The following is a 24803-nucleotide window of genomic DNA, read 5'->3' as shown; positions in this document are numbered from 1 at the left end:
TAATATAAATTGTGTGGAAACTCAAGGGCAAATTTGAGTGCCAGCCGGTAGTGACGATCGGATGCTTCGTCAAGGATACGTCTTTTAAGAAGGATACGTCTCCTAACAAGGATAAGAATCGAGTGAAGACGACGGTACAGCCGGTACAAACGTGGATCCCACCGAAAGGTCAACGGGCGATCAAGAGAGAGCACGTTGCTCGAATCGATCTGGGAGCGATCGAGGTAATCGATCGATAAATAAATAGGGATTTTTAACGAACGATTACACGCGTTTTAACACACCGACGTAACTATTAGGCGTTTAATAATGGATAATCGTTCTGTGTACGATTCTTAAGGACGCGGACGCATCGACGGTGTCGATCAAACCATTGTACAAGACCGAGGATCGTCTCAGATCGAGGCAATCAGATACGGGCGTCAGGATCCATCGAGCTGCGAGGGAACAGCCTCGCGTCGAGGACACGGTCGAGGTAATCGATCGACCAATAGCGACTACTACCCCCTTTAACGTTGCCTCTAAACACGTTAAATATGCAAGGAAAAATTAATCGAATGTCTTACGTTTAGTCTATCGAATAATAAATTTATATCTTTTATGGGATTAAGCTTACAAGATTCTTCTCGAAGTATCGTCAAATCGAGAAGTAAGATTTTTATTAAATTCAATAATTAAACGAATGGAAGAGGAAATATTTACATTATATATATATGTAATAATTAATGTATTGAAATTATTAAAAATATTACAGTTGATTTACACGCTCTCTCTCTCTCTCTCTCTCTCTCTCTCTCTCTCTCTCTCTCTCTCTCTCTCTCTCTTTCTGATGACGGATTTAGCAATGTCATAAATATTCTGGAATATCACGTCGTGCCCACGTCGTACAAATGACTTTAACGAGTCGATCACGTTCATTCGCCGGCCATTCGTGCCTTATTATCGTCTCTCGTGCTGATCACACCCACGTGATGATCGCGAAGGATCGCGTGAACCGTGCGATCACCGGCGCAATTACGCATCGGTTAAGAAGACGAACGATCCGAGGCTCGTCCCCCGATGTCTCCTTTCTCCTCTCTCGCCGTCCTCCTCTTTCCTGCCCTCTTCCCTGCGCTCTCTTTCTCTTTCGGGAAATGACTTCGTCGGTAAGCAGCACCGGCGACGCACCTGCGACCGGTTTCCGAAGCCGATCGCGGTTAAGTGGCCGCGCCGCGGCACTCGGCGACTCTCGGCTCTCGCACGGTGGTCAATACCGTTAGAGACCGAACGACCAGGCGACGTGCCAGCTCTTGCCTGGTTCGTTTGTTGAAAATTATTGCCGGTAACGGCGCCAAGAATCACGTTATATCGCACGGGGTCTCTCTCCGCCTGCGAGCTGGGTTAATCGGCAGATCGAAAATAATCGGGCTCACGCTTGAGAGCTTCCACGATCTCTCGGAGATCTATGTTTATCTGAAACCTACCGATAGTTTTTTTTTTTTTTTTTTTTTTTTTTTTGCAAGCGCGCTTCTTCGAGTGCTTTTTATTAATGACACAGGGAAATGGTCTTTACGTTTTTCTTTTAGCAGAGATTTTAGAAATATTACTTTATTATATTGTTGATTATTTTAATTAATCGATATGTTAGCTCAAATCTAGTTAGCTATGAAAAATTCATATATTATTTTTGATTGCTGTAAGGATCTGTAATTATTTTGAGTCGCTGAAAAGAGTCCTTACGAACTCTCGACAAATAGAGCGGAAAATTGCAAAGTAAGATTCGTTGGCATAGCGTGATACACACAAGCTTGAGTAGTCAAGTTTCATCAAATAATAAAAATTGATTTTTTTTATTTTATTTAGATTACGAGACCAACAAAGGACACGCTCGATCGAACTGTTCCGGTAGCCAAAGAAGATTTACGTAAGTCTCACAGAATATTACTTCCAATTTCATTGCTTTACTAAATTACTTAAATTAAATATGATTTATCACACTTTCTATTCAACTATTTAATTACAATCCAAACTTTTATACGAAAATTAAATTAAAATGACAAAAAGGAAACAGTATGGAAAAATTTCTCAATTTGGTTACGTTTAATTATCATTTTAAATAATACCAAATAATTTACAATAATTGCTTTTTTCATTTTGCACAATCAATACATTGACTATCAATATGTTATTATCACATTAACGATGCAGACTATATACATACATATTTTATTCTGCATTACACTTATATTATATTACGATATATTTCGCACAATGATTGATAAATATAATTTTCTTTCACAGCGGAGTTAGAAAGCGCGAGCCTGAATCACACGGCGGCGCATCACCGGATCTCCGTGCGTCCAAAGAATCGACGTCCGCCGCGTCGCACGACGCCAACGACGACACCGTCCAACGGTGCCATGCCCAGTTCGCCATCGATACCACCGACCATCGTCGAGGATACCCTGGACAGTCTGGAGCAGCAAGAGCAACAGCAGCAGCAGCAGCAGCCTCAGCCAACTAGTAACGCGTCGTCGCCGACCGAACCGCCCAGAACAATCAGCGTGACCAGGAAGTCATCCAGCCGATTGTCTCGCAACTCCGACATCTTCGAGGAGTTAGAGTCGAGACTACCGCGAAAACCGAGCGCTACGTCGTTGTCGCCAGACAGCCTGGATGCTACGACCGCGTCGCGAAGCAGCGCCGAGATGACCGCCGCTACCGAGGAGCAGCAACAGCCGGAAGTCCGATGGATGTCGGTCGCCAGAAGGCCGTCCAATCGGATATCCAAGGGTTCCGACATGTTCGAGGAGCTGGAAGCGAAGCTACCGCGCAGGAGATCTTCATCGAATCGATTGTCCAAATCGCCGGACAGTCTGGACTCATCTCCCGGCTGTTGGTTCTCCAAATCCACCGAAGAGAGCTTTGACAAGTTAGTGGAGTACGAAGAGACCGCGAAACCGGTGGCCTCGGTCAGGAGACAACTGTTGAATCCGATCTCGAAGTCTACCGATCGCGTTTCCAAGTCGTCGGACAGTCTAGAAGCGATTGAACCGCTCGCCAGCGACGATTCGATGGAGCGACGACGAAGCAGCTTCGACTTCCGGGCACGTAAAAGTTCAAAGATGATGTCCAAGTCGTCGGAGAGCTTTGACATGCTCGAGCAGAGCGGGTACATCGAGGAAGTCGGTCAAGAATTGCAGAAGAGAAGCAGCGTGTCCGACATCAATCTATCACGCGGCAGGAGACTATCGAAGAGTATCTCCAAATCGTCTGAGAGCTTCGAGAAAATTGACACGAGCGAGACGAAGGCGGATGACGTCGAGGCGGAATTGATACTGGAGGACGACACGCCGAAGACGGGCGTCAGACGCTCGAGCAAGAGAATGTCTTCGGAGAGTTCGGATAATTTAGACGTGGAGGACAGGCTGGAGAACAGGAGAGTTAGAAGAACGCCTAAAAGAGTACCGAGCACCAGCGTAGTAGATGTAGTTTCTGGAGATGATCACGAGGGAGAGAAGCGACCGATTCCTACCAGGAAACCATCGAGGCTGCAGAAATCCTCTGAAAGTTCAGAATTGGGTAGCACAGACACCTTGGATTCGGAGAGGAGGAATAAGTCATCAGAGAGCACCGAGACGCTGGATAGTCTGGAGAAAGATTTGGAGCAGGACAGGAAGGAGGAGGAGATCACGGACAGTGTGATAGATAGGCGCGAGAAAAATGTAAGGCTTTAGAGATAACATAATATAGAGATAATAGAAAACAATATAAATTAATAATATATGAAAAATATAATATAAATTAAGGTAATTTTTTTCTATTCTTTCTTATCATTTAAGAAATTATGCCAGTTATATAAATGAAGATGATGATTGATTGGAGTTAGTTTATTTCTCAGACTTCAAGATAATAAAAAAATTTGATATATCAAAAAGAATTATATGTAAGTTAAATAGTTATTTAATATTTCATTTACCAGCAAGTATCTTTCTAAATTTTCTCGACGATGAGCATCTCTAATCTCTAATAATCTTTCAGGACTCTTGGTCCAGCAGAAACATACCAGCGACTGACTCTGATCAAACATCGATGGGAGACGACACGGAAGATTCCAAGTCGCTCATCTCCGCCGATAATAAATACTATTGGCGCCAATCTTCGGAACCGGTATCTAAGGATAATTTAGGTATCCAACAATTATTTGCCATCACAATAATGACCAGAATGGCCGACAATGGAAATAATCAACGCGGCTCTGTCATCTATCCGAAGAAGAAGCAGCAAATGAGCACGTCGCAGCCGACGTCGCCGGTAGCCAAGCAAGAGGACACGAAGATGCTTTTTGACAATTTGCTAGTGAGCAATAAGAATGATGAGGATCTGCAGAACATGCTCAATGGAAACATATCGGAGGTGTCGACCGACACCAAGAGTTTCAAAGAGAAACTTATCATGTTCGAGAAACTTGGGAAATGAACGCGCAGCGACAGAACGATTTAGAATCGTTCTCTTGCGATTCTCTTAACAGGTTGCTTTGATAGTGACTGAAGTTTAATGTAGGGAGAGAGAAGATACGAGAACCGTGAAAAGAGATAAACGATCTCGCTTAATGCTTGATAAATACATATGTTCTAGAGTAGTGTTCTCGATATTGGACGATCATGAACGAGTAAAATAAAAGAATTAGATTGCAGACTAACTATTTTTCATAGAGGACCTCTTTTGATCATCTGCAGAGCTGTGGACTTGAAATAATAAAAAATTCATTCAACGAGTAATTGTACGGATAAAAATAGTAAATCGCGGGAAAAATATTCTTTTAAATATATATATATATATATATATATATATATATTTAGAGAGAAAATAAAAATCTCTAAGAGATATCATAAACGTTTGGTATTTAGATTTCTAAATAATTTGCTCGCATATTTGTATATCAATTAATCAAAATATAATCATAATTAATAATCGCGGTATCTTCAAAAATCGAGAAAAACTCTGACCATATAGTAGGCCTTGTTTCGTCGTCGCATCGCATTTATTAAAGAAAAAGATTTATTTGCGACGATAATTTTTAAACTCGCTTTTTACACAATTAAAAATTGTATAAAAAAACAATTGAGATTATATCTGATCGCGCATGATGTTCATCGTCACGGAAATATATTTGCGAATACGCGTACATTCTCGTAGGGAGTCTTAGTTCACTCGCAGATAATTGTACAGTAGTTTAGCAAAGATGTGATCCTCTCGGCGTGATGCATTTATAAATACCGTGTATTATCTCATATCGTGTAAATATGAAAAGAATATGTTGTACGTTATCACTTTAATGATTATGAAGAAAAAAAATATATAAATATGTATCACATTATAGTATTAACGTTGATAAATGTAGAAGAGACATGAAATGCGTAAGCTGTACGACGATCTAAGAAATGTTACGTACGTGCAATTGTATATTTTCGCTCTCGAAAACTTCATTTATTTTATACAAACAAGAATGTATTAATCTCCCATACAGATTATCTAGATGGAATGTGTAATTCAAATTACGCAAAACTGACTCATAACCCCTCGATGAAATGTATCACAAAGTGATATTAATAATACTTGGTCTCGATTTAATTAAATGTCTACGAAATATTATTATAAAGAAGATAATATATATAATTGTGAAATTATCGGCAATAGCATGTGATTATTACATTTTTCTTGCTGAGGCGTAGAAAAGGCTGTATGAAGCATATCGTCTTATACTCGACTTTCGCGAGGGAGAAGTGACTTTTTAGTAGCCTTTCAAGTGCCTTACCGAACTGAAATCAAGGAACAATACGAAATACGATTGTAGGACAACGCGAAAACATATCGTCAGCCCCTTCCTCAGTTATTCAAATGATGGACGTACGTTCCGGATCCCGAAAGATGCAAAGATCGTCTCTTAGAATAAATAGGAAAACTGGATTTTAACCACCACGTCTCACTGTAATATTATGTAATATTATACAGAATAACAAGAGAAATTCTACACACAGCATACATACACGCGCGCATTTACACTGAACAGACTTTTCTTTCCATTGATGTAAATAAAGCTGCCATCGCAAATTACAGTTCGACAACAGAATCCCTTTCTCTCTCTCTCTCTCTCTTTATTATATGCATATTCCACAGTATCACGCCGACTTTCGTGTGTGGCGCGCCCTTAAAAAATTACAAAATTTCCGACTTAAATGTATAATGCTGAACATTAGGACCTAGTCAGTATGTACGTGTGGCTAATCGATCCCGGAAACGATGTGAACTTTTTTTTTCCTTATGCGATAACGAGGTATGTATTAGAAGTGATACAAAAAGTTATATGTCGGATATTTAACATCAGCCGTTATTACGTTTCTGATTTTATTCTTAGACCACATCGTAGAAATGCTTCGTGTACAAAAAGAGGAATGTAACAGCGAGTTTCAACACGTTGGCAATGAATTCGCGCGTAACAACGATCTCTTTACGGTTTCATAAAATGAGATAAAATTCAAGATAATTATTTTGCGGACTATCACTAGCGAAACATCGAATATTAAGAATGCAAGGACGAATTATTGATCGCGATCGTAATCGTTGTAACTCGTGTATACAGTGGCACATTTTTTATCAGCCTGAATACTTGAATATCTTTACCTGTCATTTGTCATTCTCTTTAAAATTATTGAAGTGTTATCAATTAAATGTATATTGTATTAAATTGATCAAGAAATCTTTTTCACTTTTCTTTAGTAACATGTGGATCAATTATGCGCGAATTATGCTGACAAAGCACATCGATTTTCAACGACCCACATTTCGTAAAAGCGAGGTAGGGAAAATGCGATCAAATTTTTTGATCAATTTAATACATGACTAGGCTCCGTTGACAACGTATTTTATATTCGCAATGATATTCTTGTTTTACTCACAGACAACTTCGATACTGAAAGATACAACACACGATAGCACTTCGAAACTTCTATAAAACTTCATTACCTAAGAGCTTTACGCTAATTACGTAATGATCGCTAGGAAACAAAAAGAAAAAAGAAATAGTGCATCCCAACCCGCGATAACAGATATCCATTAGAATAAAAAAAAATTATTAGCTATGTTGCTAATCGCAATTGCGTTGAAAATATTTGCATGGATTTTTTTTTTATCTTAACGTTATTTCTCATCGATCCTTGCAACTCTCATCTCGCAGTCCACCGAAAGAGTGTAAGTGCTTGACATCCACATTGTACGTGCGACCGATCGCGTTTTCATTTTACTAATGAATCAATGAGTTTTACAGTTCGTCATGTCTATCAGTTTCTGCTGCGCTGGGATTGCAGAGCGCCGGTGTGGAGAATTCCATGGCGTACTCGCAGCGACTTGGCTCCGACACCGACACAAGCTTATTCTCTGTACCACACGACAGAGTGACGATCGTGGAACGTGCCGGACCGTTCCAGCAAGTGAGGCCTCGGTCGTACTTCATCTTTGTGTACTTGGCGCCGGTCGGCCCGACCCAGTCGTTCCAGTGACCTAGATTGACGCTGCTGCCACCAGACTTGGATCTCTGAGTTGCCTGAGAATACAAGCACAGCTTGTAAACATACTCCAAGTCCGTATACTCGAAGCACTCGCCGTCGAGCGAAGCAAACACCTCTTCAGGCCCATAATCACGGTCCAGCTTCTCCTCCAACCCTCTAATCTCCGACTGCAGTTCGTTGATGGCCTTCTCGGCCTCTTGGAAACGTTCGCGAGCACTGTTAGCCTCGTCGATGAGCGCTTGTGTCTCCTCGTCGTACTGAACTTCTGGCTCTGATGGTTCCTTCTCGTGTTCCTCCTCAGGGACATCCTCTTCCTCCCCTTCATGAATTTCTCTGTCATCTACATTCTCGTGATCCAAATCCTCAGTAGGTTGCTGCTCGTCGATCTCGTCCTTATCCGCTGCTCCCTTGAATATACCTGCAATTGCAAGTTCTACGTCACAGTTTATGGACTGCAGAAAAGAGATAAGATAAAAGTTAGTTGTAACATTATTTACCTTGCTCCAACATGAAGAAGGGCTTTATGTTTGCCCATGCGATATCTACAAACTCTTGCAAAGTGACTTCTTTTTTATTGCCCAAGAAATACAACGCTTCCTCTTCCGATACGACACCATTCCTGTCCTTGTCAAATGTAGCTCTGGTTTGTAGCTCTATTATTGTTACTGTACCGCTGGAATCCGAATCCAACATCTTGAAATAATCTTCCGCTTCGGAAACTTTGGAATCTTCCTCCTCGATTGCTTCCTCACCACCTTCTTCGACACCCTCCTCGGTGGTTGACGGTTGTTCAGTTTCAGTAGGTTTATACTTCTCCAACGCCACACTTTCCAGTTCCTCCGCTTGCTTCTTCAGCATCTCCTTTTCCCTCTTGATCAGCTCTGCCTCAGTGTAGTCTGTTCTTAGTTTGGCTAGACGCGACTGGTGCTCCGTCTTGATGGTTTTTCCTCTGGTCACTAGTTCTAAGCGCAGCTTGTTACCCTCTCGCGCCAACTGCTCCGCCTTCTGCTGTTCCAGCCGGGCTTCCCGGCCTAGTTCGTTGCAGTTGTTGACGCATTTCACCTTGGACGCGTACTCGTCGCTCGTGTCGCAGCAATCGCACACGCCGTCGTTCACCCAGGACGACGGGATATAGACCGGCTGGTGACCGGTGTTCTCGCAGTAGAAGAAGCCGTTGCCGCACGCCGCCGTTCCGGGCTCGTCGCTGCCGTCCCCACAGTCACAGTAATCATCGTTGACCCGCGTGAACGGTATCAATCGGCTGCCGTCCAGGCACTCGAAGTCACGATCCGGCGGGTACAGCGGTGACTTCGCCACTGGAATACCGCGTATCTGTAGCACCCTCGAGCCGGCTACGTGGCCCGGTGCGTACGTGGCCAGGAGCAAACTCGCCGACGCCGCGAGCGCCAGGAACGCCCGGTGACCGCCCATCCTTTGACTCGCGGGGGGGGGCGGAAAAAGGATAACTCGTAGATCACGTCGGTCCTCGCACGTCGGGATTCACGGTCGGGACGCGGGCTCTGGTCCGCTTTGAGGTTCGAGTACGAACGCGACACGACACCACACGGCGCCACGCTTCGCCGAAGGCTCGACTGCGCGCTGATAACACGGCTGGCGCTACCGTCTGCCCGGCGACAGGTTCGCTCGACGATGTTACGTACATACGTCATTCGACTGTACCTTTACAGAGATTTATAAAATAGAAATTTAAAACTCTTAATAATTTCTAGACTTTCTTCTTCAACTATATCTAATAAATGTGCAATTTAACGCTCTTTCCTCCGATTTTTCTATGAAATTATTACTTATATGTAGAATATATTCTGAAAAAGAAAATCGTCGCTCAAGAATCGCTTACCGACCAACTGTCGGTGTCGTTAACTAACGACAGCCAATGACAGTCGTGCTTTTTTCCAAGATCGTCCTTGCCATTGGCTGTCGTTAGTTAACGACACCGACAGTTGTCGGTAAGCGAGTTACAGAATCTCGGTCCTGGCAGCAACAATCCCGAAAAATCCGTGAAATGTACTAGGAAAGCATATCTTGCGAGGAAGTGCATATGCTAAAGCCTTATTCGAATTCCGCGCTTTTCGGAGATGCGTAAGGAAGTTAGCTGCGAGTCAGACGAACAGGGGCTGTTCACGGTATTAGAAGAGCACGATTTGAAGGAAGTGATTGAATTTTGTATTGGCGCGAATTTTAAAATGTAATTTTTCTCGTGTGTCTCTTGCATCTAATTTCTATAAACGATAAATTCGCGTTTTGAAGCGTTCAAAATTAATCACTATCGCGATTTCTGAAAGAAAATTTATTAAGCACTTTTGCTAAAGGATAAGTGTCTATAAAAATGAAGAGATGTATACTCAAGACAATTTTATCTAATCGATATAATTATCTATTGATACAAATATTTTTTTACATTTAGATATATATATATATATATATATATATATATATATGTGTATGTATTTAATGTATAGTATTCTTTATATTAATAGATAATATTAATTTATTATTTAATTATTTATATATCTTATGTTAATAAAAAGTATATTTATTAATTATTTAAGGTAATTAACATAAATTTTAAAATATTTATTAAATATATGTAATAGAATCGATCAATTAATTATTCCGCTGCTTGCCTCTCAGAAAACAAGAATTCGAGGAAGCGGAAAGCCAGAGAAGTATCGGGAGTGCATATCTCGTAGGAGGTAAAGCGAAACGAAGTAAGCTGCAAAGTCAAAACCACGTGTTCGCGCTGTGATTGGCCGACCCGCTTTCGAGTGAACGCGATTGGATGGGAATCAATGCGCACAATTTCATTCCACTTGGCGGGTGCAGTACGAGCAGCCGGAGGTGCAGCGACGTGCAGGAAGGGGAAGAAGAGTAGAAAGATACTCGGTTAGAAATTAAAATCGGGAACGCGAGGATATTTCCGTGCTTGTTGCTCGGACGGAAACGCTTGTTTCGTCTCGCTTTCTTGTTCTGAGAAATCGAGGACGACTCGTCCTTTTTTTCCTTCTTTCGGAGGCGCGAAGAATTGTCGCCATAGAATCCGCAGCGAGACGTCGCGCCGCGCCGCATCGGGCCGTCGGGACGCGTCGTGATTTCGCTACTGTCCGTTCCGAGAACATCGGACGAGCTCGAAAGTGCCTTCTCACGGAGCTGCGATGCGCGATCCAGCGTGATTTAAGGAGCTCCAGGTGAGATCACTCGTCGTCGCGCGTGTCATTAAAAAAATCTGCTCGGCGCGGCGATTTAACATGAGTCTCTTCCTCCTCTCGCAAACGTTTTCTCATTTCAGGCATCGGCGTCGACAGAAAAATCGAGAGGTAGACAGAGAGGGAGTGGCGAGGGACGAAGAGAGTAATCATTTGTTCCACAAAGTCGAGATAAAATCGAGGAAATCGTCGGATAATACGTCGAAATCGACCAACTTCCGCTCTGCCATTCTGCGCGGACGAGTCACCTGCCGTGCGCCGCGCATTATGGTGACGCTCAGCTGGTAGTGATTCGGCTGCTGCTGCTGCTGTTGCTACTGTGGTGATCAGTGAGGGATATGTGATGGCTGCACTTGGACGACTACTGCGATAACTCGTTTTATCTCGATAGCGTTGACCGAGCATTGTGCTGCTCCGTGGCTACTGTTCTCGCGACGGAGGGGATCGACGACGGATGACGCGCCGCGACGTAGTCCAGTGGTCCAGGTGAAATGGCAAGGAGCGAACGTGCGTTATACGTCGCTGTCGCCACTGTCACCGCGTCCGTACGAAATCCTGCAGTTGCTCGCGCGTAGAAGTAGGATTGCGATCAGGGGGAGACGCGCGAATGCCACGCGAGAGCGACCTGCTAAGCTGACAGCTCGCCATCAGTAAGAGAGAGAGAGAGAGAGAGAGAGAGAGAGAAAAAAGAACCATGGGCAACTGCTTGAAGCGCGCCGCTGGTAACCAACAGGACAATACCACTCTGCTGAGTAACAATCCTGATCCCAACGTGTCCACAAGTGGATCATCGCAGGAGGGCCTTGGACCGCCGATCCCCTACAACGTAATTCACGTACATCGCTGTTGTTGCTTTATCATCATTGTTGTCTTATTGTCTGAGTCATTTCTAAGCTCCTTTAATCCACTTGTTATCTCTTTCCATTATCCATTGTTCCTTGTTCTTTGAAATATGTATATAAATTTTGGTTTTCAATTCAAAGAAAATTTTAAATGCTATTTAAAAGTTTATATTTTCCATATTACGCTTAGTCATTGGATTATCGCATCAATTTTATTCTATATACTAAAAACGTGACATTTTTTTCAAAGTTTTTTTATAATGCTTTTGATGTGGAGAAAAGAGATAAATGATTGAATGATTAATTTTAGAAAAATTCAATTTTTATTGTAGCTTTGGCATTTAATGAAATATACAAGATTCTGATATTGATATATGATTGATGATTCCGGTACTTTTTGCAGAGAACAAACAATATGAAAAATAGATGATCGAATACTAATTGATTTTTATTGTTCTACAGCAAGCGGCTTATTATCCGTCGATCGCTACGAGGGAACGTCACTTGCAGTCCACCAACTTGAACATCGGCCGTGGAATCGGTGTCAATTTGGTACAGACTAGCGGCTCGGCCGGTCTGAGCGATGAGGAGCAACAAATGAGAATTGCGAAGCGTATAGGACTGATACAGCATTTGCCGATGCGCGAGTATGATGGTGCTAAGAAGGGCGAGTGTGTGATATGTATGATGGAGCTGCTAGCAGGCGAAGAAGTGCGCTATCTGCCCTGCATGCATACCTATCACGCGGTCTGCATCGACGACTGGTTGCTACGCTCGTTGACTTGTCCGTCATGCATGGAGCCGGTGGACGCGGCATTAATTAGTTCATATCATCCGACTACTTAATATCAGAATGACGAGAGTTTTTTTTGCCGGACGGCAAATCGGAAATAAATTACCAGGCTAAACGTGAGGCGCAATTAAACAGAGAGAGAGAGAGAGAGAGAGAGCGAGTGAGTGAGTGAGTGAGTGAGTGAGTGAGAAAAAGAAAGAAAGAAAGAGAGAAAGTCGCTACTTTTGCTATAGAGCGTATAAAAGCTTCTGGGTAGTAGAGATCGCGTGTTAATGGTCCGAATGTATTTTCGTCGTTATACACGATATATACATGCGCGGGCGTGCTGTTTAATATGATAATCTCTGTCACACACATACACAGAAAAGAACACTCCCTTTTCCTGTTTCATCCAAGTATTGTTTTAGATCGTTTCCTATGAGGAGAACGAGGTGACTTGATTTCAATTAAATTCTAGTAAACATCACATCCCTAAGTTCTATTCCGTAATGAGTTTTAATCGCTTGTACATTGATTTCTTATTAGAGAAGGTAAAGTGAGGAGGCCGCTCGATGTAAGAGTGCAATAAAGCGTTGAGTAAGCCTCGCACCGATAGATAGGTATAGTTGAAACAATAAGTATATACATATATGCTTAGTAACGAGATAAGAAGTGCGACACGTACGAAAATTATTATAGCCTTTGTATTTCTCGTGCGGCTTTGCGTAACGCGTCTTTTCATGCAACGTTTTCGCGTGGATGTTTGACGAGCCGGAGCAAATTGCACTTCCTTCTTTGTTCTTGCATAATCATTAATTCTTGACTATTCTATTCTCGGATAAAACAAATTAGTCGATAATCTTTCTCTCTTTAAGAATTGGACTTGGTTTTGAATGCTGACTGCGTGTGTACAGACACTACAAACTCAATGGGTTTTTTTTCTCGTCTAAAATCGTCAAGAGATTGACAGTCTTTTATATTTTCGTGACGAAAGAAAAATTGTCTCGAGCGATATTCGCAACATTTTAAATTCCCCGATATCTCGCATGTTACGTAAACTGTATGAACCTTCTATCGCAACAGACATTGAACGTTTTTCATTTAGATAAACAGTGTACAGAGAAAGAATGCTTCATTGTATGCTACCGACGATTAGCAGTTTCTTACCGATAGTGCGGGAACATATATAGCAACGAATAAAACAAAAAAAAAACAACGGGAAAGAGATAAAACGCGCGGTAAATGATCCACACATGTTGAACACTACGCTAATAATAGGCTACGTAACTTAGATTCTATTAATTTAGTGGAGCTTGTTGAACTAACTTTTGCTGCGGTTACAATAAAACAGTGGACATTTATTGTTTTGCTAAGTAAAACTCTGCAGAGACATGTACAGTTTCGCGTAGTTTCGTACGTCAGTGTATGAGATGCGATAAAATAATTTTATCGACATGGAGCAAACATTTCAATTCGAAGAAAGAAAATGAAATTGAACATTTAATTTATGTAAAAAGAGGGAAAAAACTTAACAATACGGTACCGCTAAGTTTTTAAATGGAAAAATGATGCTGTGAAATAGTGATTTATTGACGAAGTACAGAGGTATATAAATAATGATTTAATACGCAAATATAAATATTTAGTAAGAAAAAGAAAATTTTGTGTTTCCAGAAGTCTATTTCGACACAAAATTCTTCGATCGTGCTCCGATCGAACATTTAAATAATTAGAGCTATATTTGCAAATTCTAAATAGAGAGTAGCGTAATTTTATAAAAAAAAAAAAAAAAAAAAGAAAGATAAGCCAAGAAGGCTAGCGTTACAAACTTAATTCTATATGGATCTTTCTAAGGTATAAAAAGAAGAGAAAAAAAGAAAGATATATCCGGACGGTTTGTCCCGATGAGATAAGCGCGTTACGTCGCTCTAATCAATGTACCGAACACATTATTTGCGCGATTAATCGTGGGGCATCACTGACAATCTGCCGGGCTACATTATAATCGTAAGTCTCGATAATGGCAATTGTATTTGACTTGCGTTAAGAAAGATGATAATAAATATTTGATTGGAAAAAAAAAAAGAGATCTCTTCTAATATTCGAATCTAATCTTCTCACCGAAAGAATTCCATAATCTCTACATTGTAGAATTCAGAATCGATCTTAAGATTTAAGAGTAAGGCCGCTCAATCAGGGGGAGATTGAATTAAACGACACCACAATTATAAAAGTAAAAACGTGAAAATTTTAGTGTATTACATTACTTACAGAGGGAAATCTTATGTTTGAATATGTGCGCTTATAGCGTTGTTAATGTCACTATTTACAGTTACGACCATCAGAAATCTCGAGACAATTGTGAATGCACCGTGTTTTTTTCATCATTTGGAATTTTAGATTAAATATCGCGAAGTTTTTCATTTATATTTCTATATTGTCATTTGACTTCTTAACCAAATTACAACAAACCAGAGATTGCGAGATGCCTATTTCACATTGATACCTGATTTGACGACAATATAATTTTCTACGTATTACGTCTTTCCTATTTGCTGCATTATAATTTATATAAGACTAAGAAAAGATTTCTCCCTTGAAATTTCCTTCTGGATTGTTGAAAAGACATAAAACTTCGTCCAGTAAAATGTTACAAAATTGGTTCTGATGCTTATGAGATATGTACAGATTCCTCGAGTGTTTTATCAAAATACAATAAAGTTACATTTACAGGATGACTGGAAATTGTACATATAGATCGAAGTATACATATAAATACTACACTAGTGGTATACATCAATATAATGTATGTTCTTATAATGGTGCTTTGGCAGAGACGTAATTCAATAGCACCACATGAATGCAGTTTCGTTTTGAGATGTGAATTTCACCGAATTTTGCCGAATTTCTTTCTTTTCCTTCTTTTTACTACTCTAATTCAATCACGATTGCATTATTCTCAAAACTTTGCTGATTCGTGAATGGACGGACACGTCCATCAATTTCAACTATAAAATTGACAAAATTTCGCTAAAGACTAATAAATAAGAAACGCGCTCGTCTTCCCAAGCTGCTCAAAGCAGCTCTCCAAAGGCGGGAGTGGCGAGTCAGTTCGGCCGCTATGCACTCACGGAACGATATGCGGCGATCTGTACATTATGCGTGATATTTTACAGATGGCAAAATCTATCTAAGCTCGGAAAATATTTCCACTTATACGATTTGTACACGCTCGAATGACCTAGCGACGATTCGAATCTCTCCGAACGTCCCGTTTATCTTACACGAAGCTGTTAGCGTTCTCCACGTTACCCTCGTAGAAAGACTCGCATTTCTCGAGCAGACGATGAACCGGGTTAATATTATACGGGAATAGATTCTTAGACACTAATCGATCGATGGCCAGTCGTAGTCTTATCAGTACCGTCATAGTATCGTCCAATTCACGGCCGCAACACCTGACAAACTCGATCCAATTGCGCCTGATGTATTTGAGGAATCGCAGAAGATACAATAGGAAACAGGTCTCATTGCTGACCAATAGATCTAGTAGAACGTCCGGATCATGTGACACGGCGTGGATGAATTGCACGAAGGTCAATGTAGGGCTGAGCATCTGACCCAGATCATTTTGAGGCGGTCCGCGATAGAATAGACCTACGGCGACGTCTAGACAACAGACCATACCCTCGATCAGGAAGTCATCCTGGTCATGAAACATCTGTACGACCCATTGCGACAGCGGCATCTCCGGATGGAACGGCATTAGCGCTTTTACACATTGATCCAGCTGGCGCAAAACCTCCCGGATACTTCTTTCGATCACCGCCATGTCCTCATCGAGATCCTCGGCCTCAGAGCCGAGAGAGGAATCGCTGGAGTCGCTGCGCGTCTCCCGCACCGTTACGGCGACGCTCTTTAGTACCAGCAGTACCATTTTCTGTAGCAAAGGACGATCACCCTCGCCGGTGCCACCGCCGAACCTGCCGGAACCGTGACGGTATGGTAACGCGTCGAGCAGACGCCAGTCCTTGACGGCACGCACGATCAGGTGCGCTAGGGAACACGGCTCGTCCGGTAATACGTCCTGTAACGCCAATGTACTACCATAACATAGAACCTCATTAAAAAGTCCAAGGAGATGTCGCCAGATCACGCCCGGAACGTTAGCATTCAGTAATAGTACGAGATTGTTCAGTTGCGAATAGAAGGGCTTGGTATCGATGACGGAAAGATTGGCTTTGACCGAGATAACGGTTTCCCATAGATGCAGGAATGTGATGACGACGGACGCGTGTTGCGGCGTGTACGCCGCGAGGATGTCGTTGAACTTGGAGACGAGAATCGTCCACTTGGATTCGAGCGCTTTCACGCACATCGCTTTGATCGCTGTGCTGTCAAAATCGGTAATAACAAATGTGTTGCAGCCAGGTGGTGGCGTGGACGCGTCCACCTCCTCCAATGGGTGTATACTACAGTCCTTGTGTTCGACCACTCGTTTCACTACGTCCAGGGTGAACAGCATCTGACTGGGCGAGTGCGTATTCACTAGGGATTGCGTGAGCCTTTCCAGCCATGCGACCTCGACGTTATCCCTAGTGACGATGAAGAACGACGCAAGCACGCGGCTTGCTGTATACGATATAAATTTATTGGTTGTACAAGACAGGTCGATGATCTGATCAACGATGCCATGTTCATTCCGCGCTATCGCGTCGCACACATCCACCACTCGTTTGCACATGACGTTTTTCGCGTTCTGCCGGATGGCTAGATCGAATAACAATTGCAGCGCGGTCAAATATTCTAAGATCTGATCTGTATCCCAGTCAGAGAGAACAGCGTAACGGACGCTTCCATTAGCCTCTTCCACTGTGAAGTTAGTAAAGGGTTTGCGCAGGCTGCTCTCTGGCATATGGCATAAACACCGCGCGAGCAAATTCTTCTGCAACTCTTCAATATCGGCAAGCCCGTTCTTGGCACTCGCGCTAATCTCAATGCGCTGCTTCTTCTTAACTGGCTCCTCCATTACGTCAACAGGAGGACAACAGCAACTGGGCGCAGGAGCACCACGAATTCTCATCAAGTTAATTCTCTCATGTGGATGCCTGTATCAGTTCAACGCAGTCAGCAGACAAGCAGGCCCATTGAGAATACCTGTTGTGAAAGAAGACATGTAAATGTTTGCATAAAACTGAATATTCTGAAAATCTATTCTTTTTAGCTAAATCTTTTGCATGGCTCATCTTTGCTTTTGCTCGCCATTTGAATAAACAGTGAAAATTTGGCTAAAAAGAACAGGTTTAAAATAAATAATATAAGACAATCCACTCATCATCTGTGATTCTAATTGGTGGGAGACTCACAATGGTATAAGCTACATTTTGGACATGAAATGATTCATATTTTTTTTCTCTTCTAAATGTTCTCCATTTAGTTTCATAATAAATGACTCAGATATTTAGTTTAGTTAGTTACACCAAGAAATATCAAGACTTGTTTTTCCTTGGCTTGTTTTCCATTGCTTTCCATTGCACGATCAGGTTATGCCAACTTACATCATGACTTTCAGCCTCCGAATCATTACCACGCGATCGCATACTTTGATTACTTTTTCTATGATTTTTTTTTTTCTTTTCCTATTTACATTATCATGGATATATATTTTCATGCGAGTGCCAAATGTCCTTGGATACGCAGCAACGCGGCAGAGGCACGGTAGACGATGACTGGTGTGTAACACCAGAAGCCAGTAAGCAACAGGCGAACTTACAGCATTAAATTTCCACCGCGTTATCTTCGTCGAGGGACGAAGAGGACTGCTTCCTGGTTCCAGGATGGTGTCGCAAGCGCAGCCGGGGTATCCGCGCTCATGCACGCATCCCCTGGACCGCGATGCGATCGACGATGCTGCGAATCACGCGAGCTCGAGATCGGCGTTGACGCTCGTTGAGGACGGAGGGGGGCTGATTCTCAACTCGCACCTGCAGCGAATACGAGAATCTCACTGGCGCAGATCGGCAATGCCGATCTCGTAATCGTCGTCGTCGTGCTCAGGATTCCGACGAGAGAATCCGATACGTGCGGGGGAACCGCGGCGTCGCGCGTCCCTTGGCGTTCCGTCCTCGTTCCCGTCTCAGTCTCCGTACCGTCACGTCGACGGGCACGGTGACGTTCTCGTGCGGCGAACGTTGCACGCGGGGCACGCGGTTACCGTCGTAACCGACTCGGTACCGCCCCGACGGGACTTCTCTCCCGACTAGGAAGTGACACACACACACACACATAGAGCGCACAGCGCTCGCACGGCAGCGGCCACACTCGCTCTGTTGCCACGTATACGAGGTGCTACCGACGGCGACGGCGGCGACGAAAAATCACGCGGAGACACGTGCGTTCGGCGAACGGCGATGCTCGGGCGATCCTGGACGAGCGTCGGCAGTGGCGCGTATCGTGCCCTGTGTCAGGCGGCGAGACGTCGTGCCCGCGGCCGCGTCGCACGCACGTATTCCGGTCCGTTGGCGTGCCTCTACGGCCGGGCATCGTGCGGAGCCGCGTAACACGGTAGCTGTCCGTCGCGCATTCCATAACGTACTGAGGGGGCGGTACGCGGTGCTTCCGCGCGGCCAATCGCGCGCGGACGCGCACGCCGTCGTGCGTGATGTTCCGCGGGCGCGAAATACGTCGTTTATCGCGAATAAAAGTCGCCCGGAACGAAATGCCATGCGATAAATAAGCGCGCGATAATCGGCAACTCAGCGTCGATCGCGGCGCCCTCGCCCGGCCGTGTCGCTCGAATGCTGTAGCGGGTGATTTGAATCGTAAACCGAAGATCGGTACTCGACACGATTTTAGTCTTTTAATTCGCCTCTGCTTAATTAAATTCTAATTTTTAATTCTCACATCTATTTCTATCAGCGTAGATTAACTTTGATCTCGATTTAATTTACACCTCTATTTTGACCTAATTCTTGAAATTAAAAAAGAATAGAATTCATCTATGTTAATAGAAGCGTAGGCTGATGTTGGCTTTAGGATCAATTAATTTAATCCATTATAACGTTGGCAAGATTTCTAAAAGTCATTTCATCGAAATTATAGTTAATTTAATCGGCAATTAATTTAATAAAAGATTATTAATTCGGAAATGGCGATTCTCAAGGGCGCGTGTGCGACGGACTGGCGATGTGCGCGCGCATCCCGGAAGCGGAGGCGACGCGCGTTTTTTTCCTCACCTATGAAGCGGCAACCGTGCACGAGTCGAGGCTCGGAGCTCGGAGCTCGGAACGGTCGTCGGTGTAATCGGAAAATGGCGTCGTCGAAAAGCCAACGGTGGATGGTAGACTCGGGCATTCTCCGTAAAAAGAATAACGACGAGGAACCGCAGGAGCTGTTGGTGTTCGGATATAGCTGCAAATTATTTCGCGATGATGACAAGGCGAAAATGATTGATCAGGGAAAGCATTTGATACCATGGATGGGCGATAACACGTTGAAGATAGACAGGTCCGTTCCTCTAACCTAGACAAATTTCTCATCTAGGATATTTGTTCTCATACGTAAGACCACGCACCGTTAACGTTGCGTTTCCCCGATCGACGAAACGTAACAAAAAGACTGACTCTCTCCGTCCGAAAAAAAAAAAAAAAACGAAATTCGCAAAAAAAAAAATCAAAACCAAGTACTGCATTTAGAAGCGAAACGGGGCGCCACCCCCTCTCCCTCTCATCGTTAATCTCTGGATAAGCAAACTGGAGACTGTTTAAGGCTTCCGCAGGTGTTCTCTCTATCACTCTCGGCTGCAGTGTGGCAGCGCGATTTACGCGCTCTGCACGGGCGCAGAGTCAGGTGCTCTGGTGAGACGTGACGCTTATGGCTGGCCGTCTGTGCAGCAGCAAGGTGAGACACGGCGTTGAGAGACAAACGGCAGCTGACGGTTGTAGGTATTATACGACCGCTCAGCACGGTATGTATTGGCACGTTAGATTCAGCTTTGCCTCGGGAAGCACGTAGGGTCTTGTTGCAAATTTATTTATCATCAGATCTGCCCTTTTAATCAATGTCACTTTTATCAACAATATTGAATTATGTCTATGTTTACTATTTTTTACCGCGCATAAAGATGTAAGACAGGATAAAGTATCTGTTACACTCAAGAAGTTTGAGAATATGAACAAATATTTGTTACAACTTAAAAAAAATCAGTATGAAAAATCAGTTGTGTTATTTGAAATAATTGTTAAGTTATGTTTCTAAAAAAAATGTTTATTCACGTTATTAGAATATATCGATATCCTGTAAAAATAATAGCAAAGATAGAAACATTGCTCGAGGCGTTTTCTACAGCTCTGTTCTATTTCAGAGAAATCACTTTGGTGGGACTTACTCCTTGACTTAACATTTCTACAGATGCTGTGACCAACTGTACATGAAAACATTTAAAACGATATCATCTTCCTTCTCTAACAGGTGTATTGTATGTGTATAGATACGATGGCCGAGGGGCACTGGCTGACTTATGGATTCATGAGCCACCACCAGGTGGTTTCGATCAGAGGACGATACTTACTGAGGAAGAACTGAAAATAGAGCAACTCTGTGACGAGGAGCGGTATCGATCTCTCTACAACAATGATGCAGAAGAGTCTATGTATCATGGTAATATATCTTTCTTTCTAAGGTTTTAATTTTTAATTACATTTTTTTCATTTATTTTTTATCGTAGAAGAGGAGATAAAGAGGTTGCATCAAGCACTGGATTCCGAACCTTCGTACAATCAAATGGGGTATAATTACAACGAAGATGAGAATGGTCACAAAGCTTCCGGCGAGGATTCTCAAAGCCCGAAACAATCGGAGGGCTCGCAAGAGGAAGATCAGGCGTTCGTACCGCCTCCTGAACTGGAAATTCCCGAAGGAATGGTCCTGGTAAGATTTCGCTTCACATTTACTTTATTATATTTGCAAACTTGATTGGATAATGATATTAATGTTGATAATAATGTTTTTATGTTTAGCCCGAAACACAAAAACTGAATGCCATTATAACGAAAACGGCGCTGTTTATAAGTCAACATGGAAGCCAATTGGAAATCCTGATAAAGACGAAACAAGCAAACAATCCACAGTTTGCGTTCCTATCGATAGATGAGCCGCTCCATCAGTATTACAAATATGTCCTCGATGCTATCAAGAGTGGAAAATATAATCCTGAAAAGCAACCTGAAAAAGAAGAAACTGGTACGCATATTATTTTCTAATAACAAGCGATGTCTTATAGTAATTATATTGAAGTTGAGTTGAAGTAATTGAAGCGACATAAAACAGGATTTGATTACCCACACCTACTTTGATTCTACTTAGTTTTTCTTGCCGTAAGTATTGCTATAAATTTTTGTTAATAATCTAATTGGTAATCTACATACGTAATCTACCTTAATAATTCTGAGATGCGCGTGAGACTCATTGTTATCCTTTTTTTCTTGATAGTAGAACCGGAGGAAGAGTCAGACCAAGATGACGAGCCATACCTACATCCGAGTCTCGCGTCATCACTTACGAAGATTGAAGCGGTACGTTTTGCACGGTAACACATGTCATTTTGCACGTTGTACATTAATCTGTTCTTAAAAATGCATAAGCGATCCCTGCGCTCTCATGCGGAAGAATTTTATGTTCGGGTAATTTGAAATGTGGAAGATCCTAGCTGGACCACACTGAATTATTTTTAAGAATGGCAATCTCAAAATTCACATGGATCACAATAGGACGAAATGTAAAATAATACTCTGCAACACTAATTTATGTGTCAAATATTTCTGCTTCCAGGGCTGATTCTGGTATGCATTGGACCTACTCTCATACATTTTTTATTTATTCATTTATTACCATTTAAAGTATTGATTCTTTTCACACGCGTGCGATATTTCAGAAATGCAATAAACGTTGTTTATTATTATTTTTTCCTTTCATTATTAATAAAAAAATATTTACGGAATTTAATTAAATACTCTTAAAATTTGCAAATATATAATGCAATTATTTTTAAACTTTTTGAAACAATCTCGTTTTCTGCTGTTTAAATTATTCTTATAAAATTTTAAAGATTTATAATTATAAATACAGTATAAATATAACAATATCTCGAATATTGTCCTTAAAAAATTTTCACTATGATGGATACTGTAGAAAATAATATAAATTAAGAATTAGCTAAATGTGAGACTACTATGAGAGAATTATTTCCATTTATAGGCACCTAGTATACCGAGCATACAGTACAAACCATCGGCGGATTGCGCGTATTCCATGCTCGTGAACAAGATCACAGGGAAACCACCACCATCCAAGGCACCGCAGGTATTGGACCCGGCAATGCAATCGATGCCATCTGCTGGATATTATCATCCAGTACCACCCCAGGTATAATTTTAGCAATAGTAGAATACATAAAAATTTAACCAAGCATTTTAATATCAATTTCATTGTTTTTACTATATTACCATTTTCCATATTCCAGAATTATCCTCCTTATCCTACACCCATGCAGTACTCACACGGTCCGGTTATATATGGATCAAATGGACAAGTTCAATCGCCCTCGCAACTTGCTATACCATCCATATTAAACGATGTGACAACTATGCAAGCTGCCTCGCCCAAAGAGGCACCCACACCGTTGGTACCATACGGGATACCTGCGCAAAAGCCTTTGAGCAGGCCGTCTTTTATCGTACCACCGGCGGACGTTCAAATTATCATCGATAAGATGGCGAGTTACGTGGCAAAGAATGGACGCGACTTTGAAACAATTGTCAAGAATAAGGGAGATCCTAGATTCAATTTTTTGGAGTTGTCACATCAGTATCATGGTTATTACGCGCACAAGCTGACGGTATACGAGGGCGCGATAAATCCAAAGGTGTTGACGGAGGAGCAGTTGTTGCAGAAACAGGAACCGCAAGAAGAAAAGCAGAAAAAGTTGGAGGAATTGCAGAAGAAACAACAGCGGATGGAGGAAGTGCAAAAGCGAGTGAAGATGATACAGGCGAAGAAGAAGAACGGCGGTGACACGAAAGGGAAACAAAGCGCGGGATCCGCGAAACAGATCACTACTGTGTCGTTCTCCATCAAAAAGCCGAAAGATGGAGAGAGTACGGTAATTGAAAAAAGAAACGCGTTACCATTGGAAGAAAGTGACGAAGAAGCGGAGGATGACAGAAAAGATGCCAATTCGAAACCAGATTCACCTCAAGATAGTACAACCGATCCGAATTTTTTGATTGCTGTCGGAGACAAGGACTTACCGAAATCGGAAAAGAAACCAAAGAGCGAGGATAAAGAGTTGGTAGATTTGACGGACGATATTCTCGAAGATTGTCAAAAAGAGATCAGACATAAGCAAGCTCAAGAAGACAGGATTAAGGATAAGCTGGCAGCGGCCGCGCGGGATAAACTACTTTCCAAGGAACGGCAGTTGCAGCTCGAGAGAAAAAAGAGAGCTGCTATATTTCTCAGTCACATCCAGACGCCGGCACTTAAGACCGGTTCTACTACCACTACAATGAATTCAAATTCTCGAAAAGACGATTCAGACGAAGTACATTCCGTGCCGTCGCCAACTCTTGATGATAACAAGGACAAGTCCTCGCAAGATACGAAGACATGTAGTAATTCACTTATGGACCGATTGAAGAGCGCAGATTTAAGCGGCAAGAGATCGCGGCAACGCTCCAGAAGTCGAAGCGGAAGTCGCTCGGATAGGCACAAACTACATAAGAAGCACAAGAAAAAGAAAAGTTCTCACCGAAGGTAAATAAAATTATCCAATTATAATAAAAATAACAACATGAAGCTCAACATTTTAATATTTATTTAAAAACAGCATACTCATTGTATAATTACAATAAATTACTTAGCTAATTTTTTTTTTTAATTTTTGCACTCTTTAATGCTAAGCTCACAAAATATATATTATGTTTCAGCAATTATGATAGTTCGAGTTCTTCTCGCTCGCATAGATCCAAGAAAAGCAAGAAATCATCTTCGCGACATAGATCCCGTTCGCGCAGTCCCTCGCACAGACACCGGCACAATTCACGACGGCGGGAAAGCAATACGAGTTATTCGGACTCCAGTTCGCCTTGATGACATCTCTGCTCGATTCAAATGAATTTACATTAATGTATATACGTACATACACATATATTATTATTATAGAAAATGTATATCATAATGACGTACATATTGTAATGACAAATTTGATACGATTTTTGTCACCAAAAACGCAACAAAATTTACTCTTCGATCTTTCATATGTTTGTACGTTTGCAATCCATCTTCTGCGTCTCTTACCATACATCTTTCTCCGTATTCCATCGTGCATTCTTCCCGCGCATATTTAATATATTTATAAATA

At 42.2% G+C, this 24803-nt stretch overlaps 5 protein-coding genes across 20 annotated transcripts in view; 3 read left to right on the top strand and 2 right to left on the bottom strand.

Moving 5' to 3' along the window:
* LOC105427346 (uncharacterized) overlaps positions 1-6098 on the top strand; it is a 61481-nt gene extending 55383 nt beyond the window's left edge. For 8 of the 11 annotated variants that reach the window (XM_089085255.1, XM_011639026.3, XM_011639024.2 and 5 more), the window contains 3 exons: positions 1843-1903; positions 2281-3704; positions 4021-6098. In XM_089085255.1, coding sequence (XP_088941381.1) covers positions 1843-1903; positions 2281-3704; positions 4021-4458 — 1923 coding nt within the window. In that variant the 3' untranslated portion in view covers positions 4459-6098. Of the gene's footprint in view, positions 1-26; positions 225-340; positions 476-1842; positions 1904-2280; positions 3705-3821; positions 3920-4020 lie in introns of those variants that run through there. The other 3 variants (XM_025218330.2, XM_011639028.3, XM_089085257.1) reach the window with 2 other exon arrangements.
* On the bottom strand, positions 4815-9175 carry GCS2beta (glucosidase 2 subunit beta). 2 transcript variants are annotated; one of them, XM_089085258.1, is made up of 2 exons: positions 8045-9175; positions 4815-7980 (listed from the first exon to the last, which is right to left on the bottom strand). In XM_089085258.1, the coding sequence occupies exons 1-2, from the start codon at positions 8976-8978 to the stop codon at positions 7301-7303; spliced, it is 1614 nt and encodes a 537-aa protein (XP_088941384.1). In that variant the 5' UTR covers positions 8979-9175; the 3' UTR covers positions 4815-7300. The 2 variants fall into 2 exon arrangements, with proteins under 2 accessions (XP_088941384.1, XP_011637323.2); XM_011639021.3 differs by having other exon boundaries at positions 4815-7965; positions 8045-9170.
* A 1208-nt stretch (positions 9176-10383) lies between these two features.
* On the top strand, positions 10384-12583 carry Rnf11 (Ring finger protein 11). 2 transcript variants are annotated; one of them, XM_089085446.1, is made up of 3 exons: positions 10384-10753; positions 10855-11606; positions 12076-12583. In XM_089085446.1, the coding sequence occupies exons 2-3, from the start codon at positions 11466-11468 to the stop codon at positions 12457-12459; spliced, it is 525 nt and encodes a 174-aa protein (XP_088941572.1). In that variant the 5' UTR covers positions 10384-10753; positions 10855-11465; the 3' UTR covers positions 12460-12583. The 2 variants fall into 2 exon arrangements, with proteins under 2 accessions (XP_088941572.1, XP_088941574.1); XM_089085448.1 differs by having other exon boundaries at positions 10387-10753; positions 10855-11597.
* A 2027-nt stretch (positions 12584-14610) lies between these two features.
* Positions 14611-19137, bottom strand: lin (protein lines homolog). The gene is made up of 2 exons (XM_011639032.3): positions 18159-19137; positions 14611-17542 (listed from the first exon to the last, which is right to left on the bottom strand). The coding sequence occupies exon 2, from the start codon at positions 17466-17468 to the stop codon at positions 15666-15668; it is 1803 nt and encodes a 600-aa protein (XP_011637334.2). The 5' UTR covers positions 17469-17542; positions 18159-19137; the 3' UTR covers positions 14611-15665.
* Positions 19138-19608: 471 nt separating this feature from the next.
* su(w[a]) (suppressor of white-apricot) lies at positions 19609-24699 on the top strand. Of its 4 annotated transcripts, none has more exons than XM_011639031.3 (8): positions 19609-19891; positions 20874-21043; positions 21114-21313; positions 21403-21625; positions 21875-21957; positions 22640-22807; positions 22905-24196; positions 24370-24699. In XM_011639031.3, the coding sequence occupies exons 1-8, from the start codon at positions 19623-19625 to the stop codon at positions 24530-24532; spliced, it is 2568 nt and encodes an 855-aa protein (XP_011637333.3). In that variant the 5' UTR covers positions 19609-19622; the 3' UTR covers positions 24533-24699. The 4 variants fall into 4 exon arrangements, with proteins under 4 accessions (XP_011637333.3, XP_011637332.3, XP_011637331.3 ...); XM_011639030.3 differs by having other exon boundaries at positions 19612-19891; positions 21111-21313; positions 21878-21957; XM_011639029.3 differs by having other exon boundaries at positions 19612-19891; positions 21111-21313.
* Positions 24700-24803: the final 104 nt, after the last annotated feature.

This window comes from Pogonomyrmex barbatus, unplaced genomic scaffold, assembly GCF_055798465.1.
Source record: "Pogonomyrmex barbatus isolate J1 unplaced genomic scaffold, ASM5579846v1 scaffold1, whole genome shotgun sequence".
NCBI classification, from domain to species: Eukaryota; Metazoa; Arthropoda; class Insecta; order Hymenoptera; family Formicidae; genus Pogonomyrmex; species Pogonomyrmex barbatus.
This window is presented reverse-complemented; position numbering and strand designations above follow the sequence as displayed.

Excerpts from the sequence above, each read along its gene's own strand:
- Rnf11 (XM_089085446.1), top strand. The coding sequence starts at position 11,466 with ATGGGCAACTGCTTGAAGCGCGCCGCTGGTAACCAACAGGACAATACC. Across the intron at positions 11,607-12,075 it reads TCCCCTACAACGTAATTCAC|CAAGCGGCTTATTATCCGTC; the intron begins GTACATCGCTGT and ends ATTGTTCTACAG.
- lin (XM_011639032.3), bottom strand. The coding sequence starts at position 17,468 with ATGAGAATTCGTGGTGCTCCTGCGCCCAGTTGCTGTTGTCCTCCTGTT.
- GCS2beta (XM_089085258.1), bottom strand. The coding sequence starts at position 8,978 with ATGGGCGGTCACCGGGCGTTCCTGGCGCTCGCGGCGTCGGCGAGTTTG. Across the intron at positions 7,981-8,044 it reads CTTCTTCATGTTGGAGCAAG|AACTTGCAATTGCAGGTATA; the intron begins GTAAATAATGTT and ends ACTGTGACGTAG.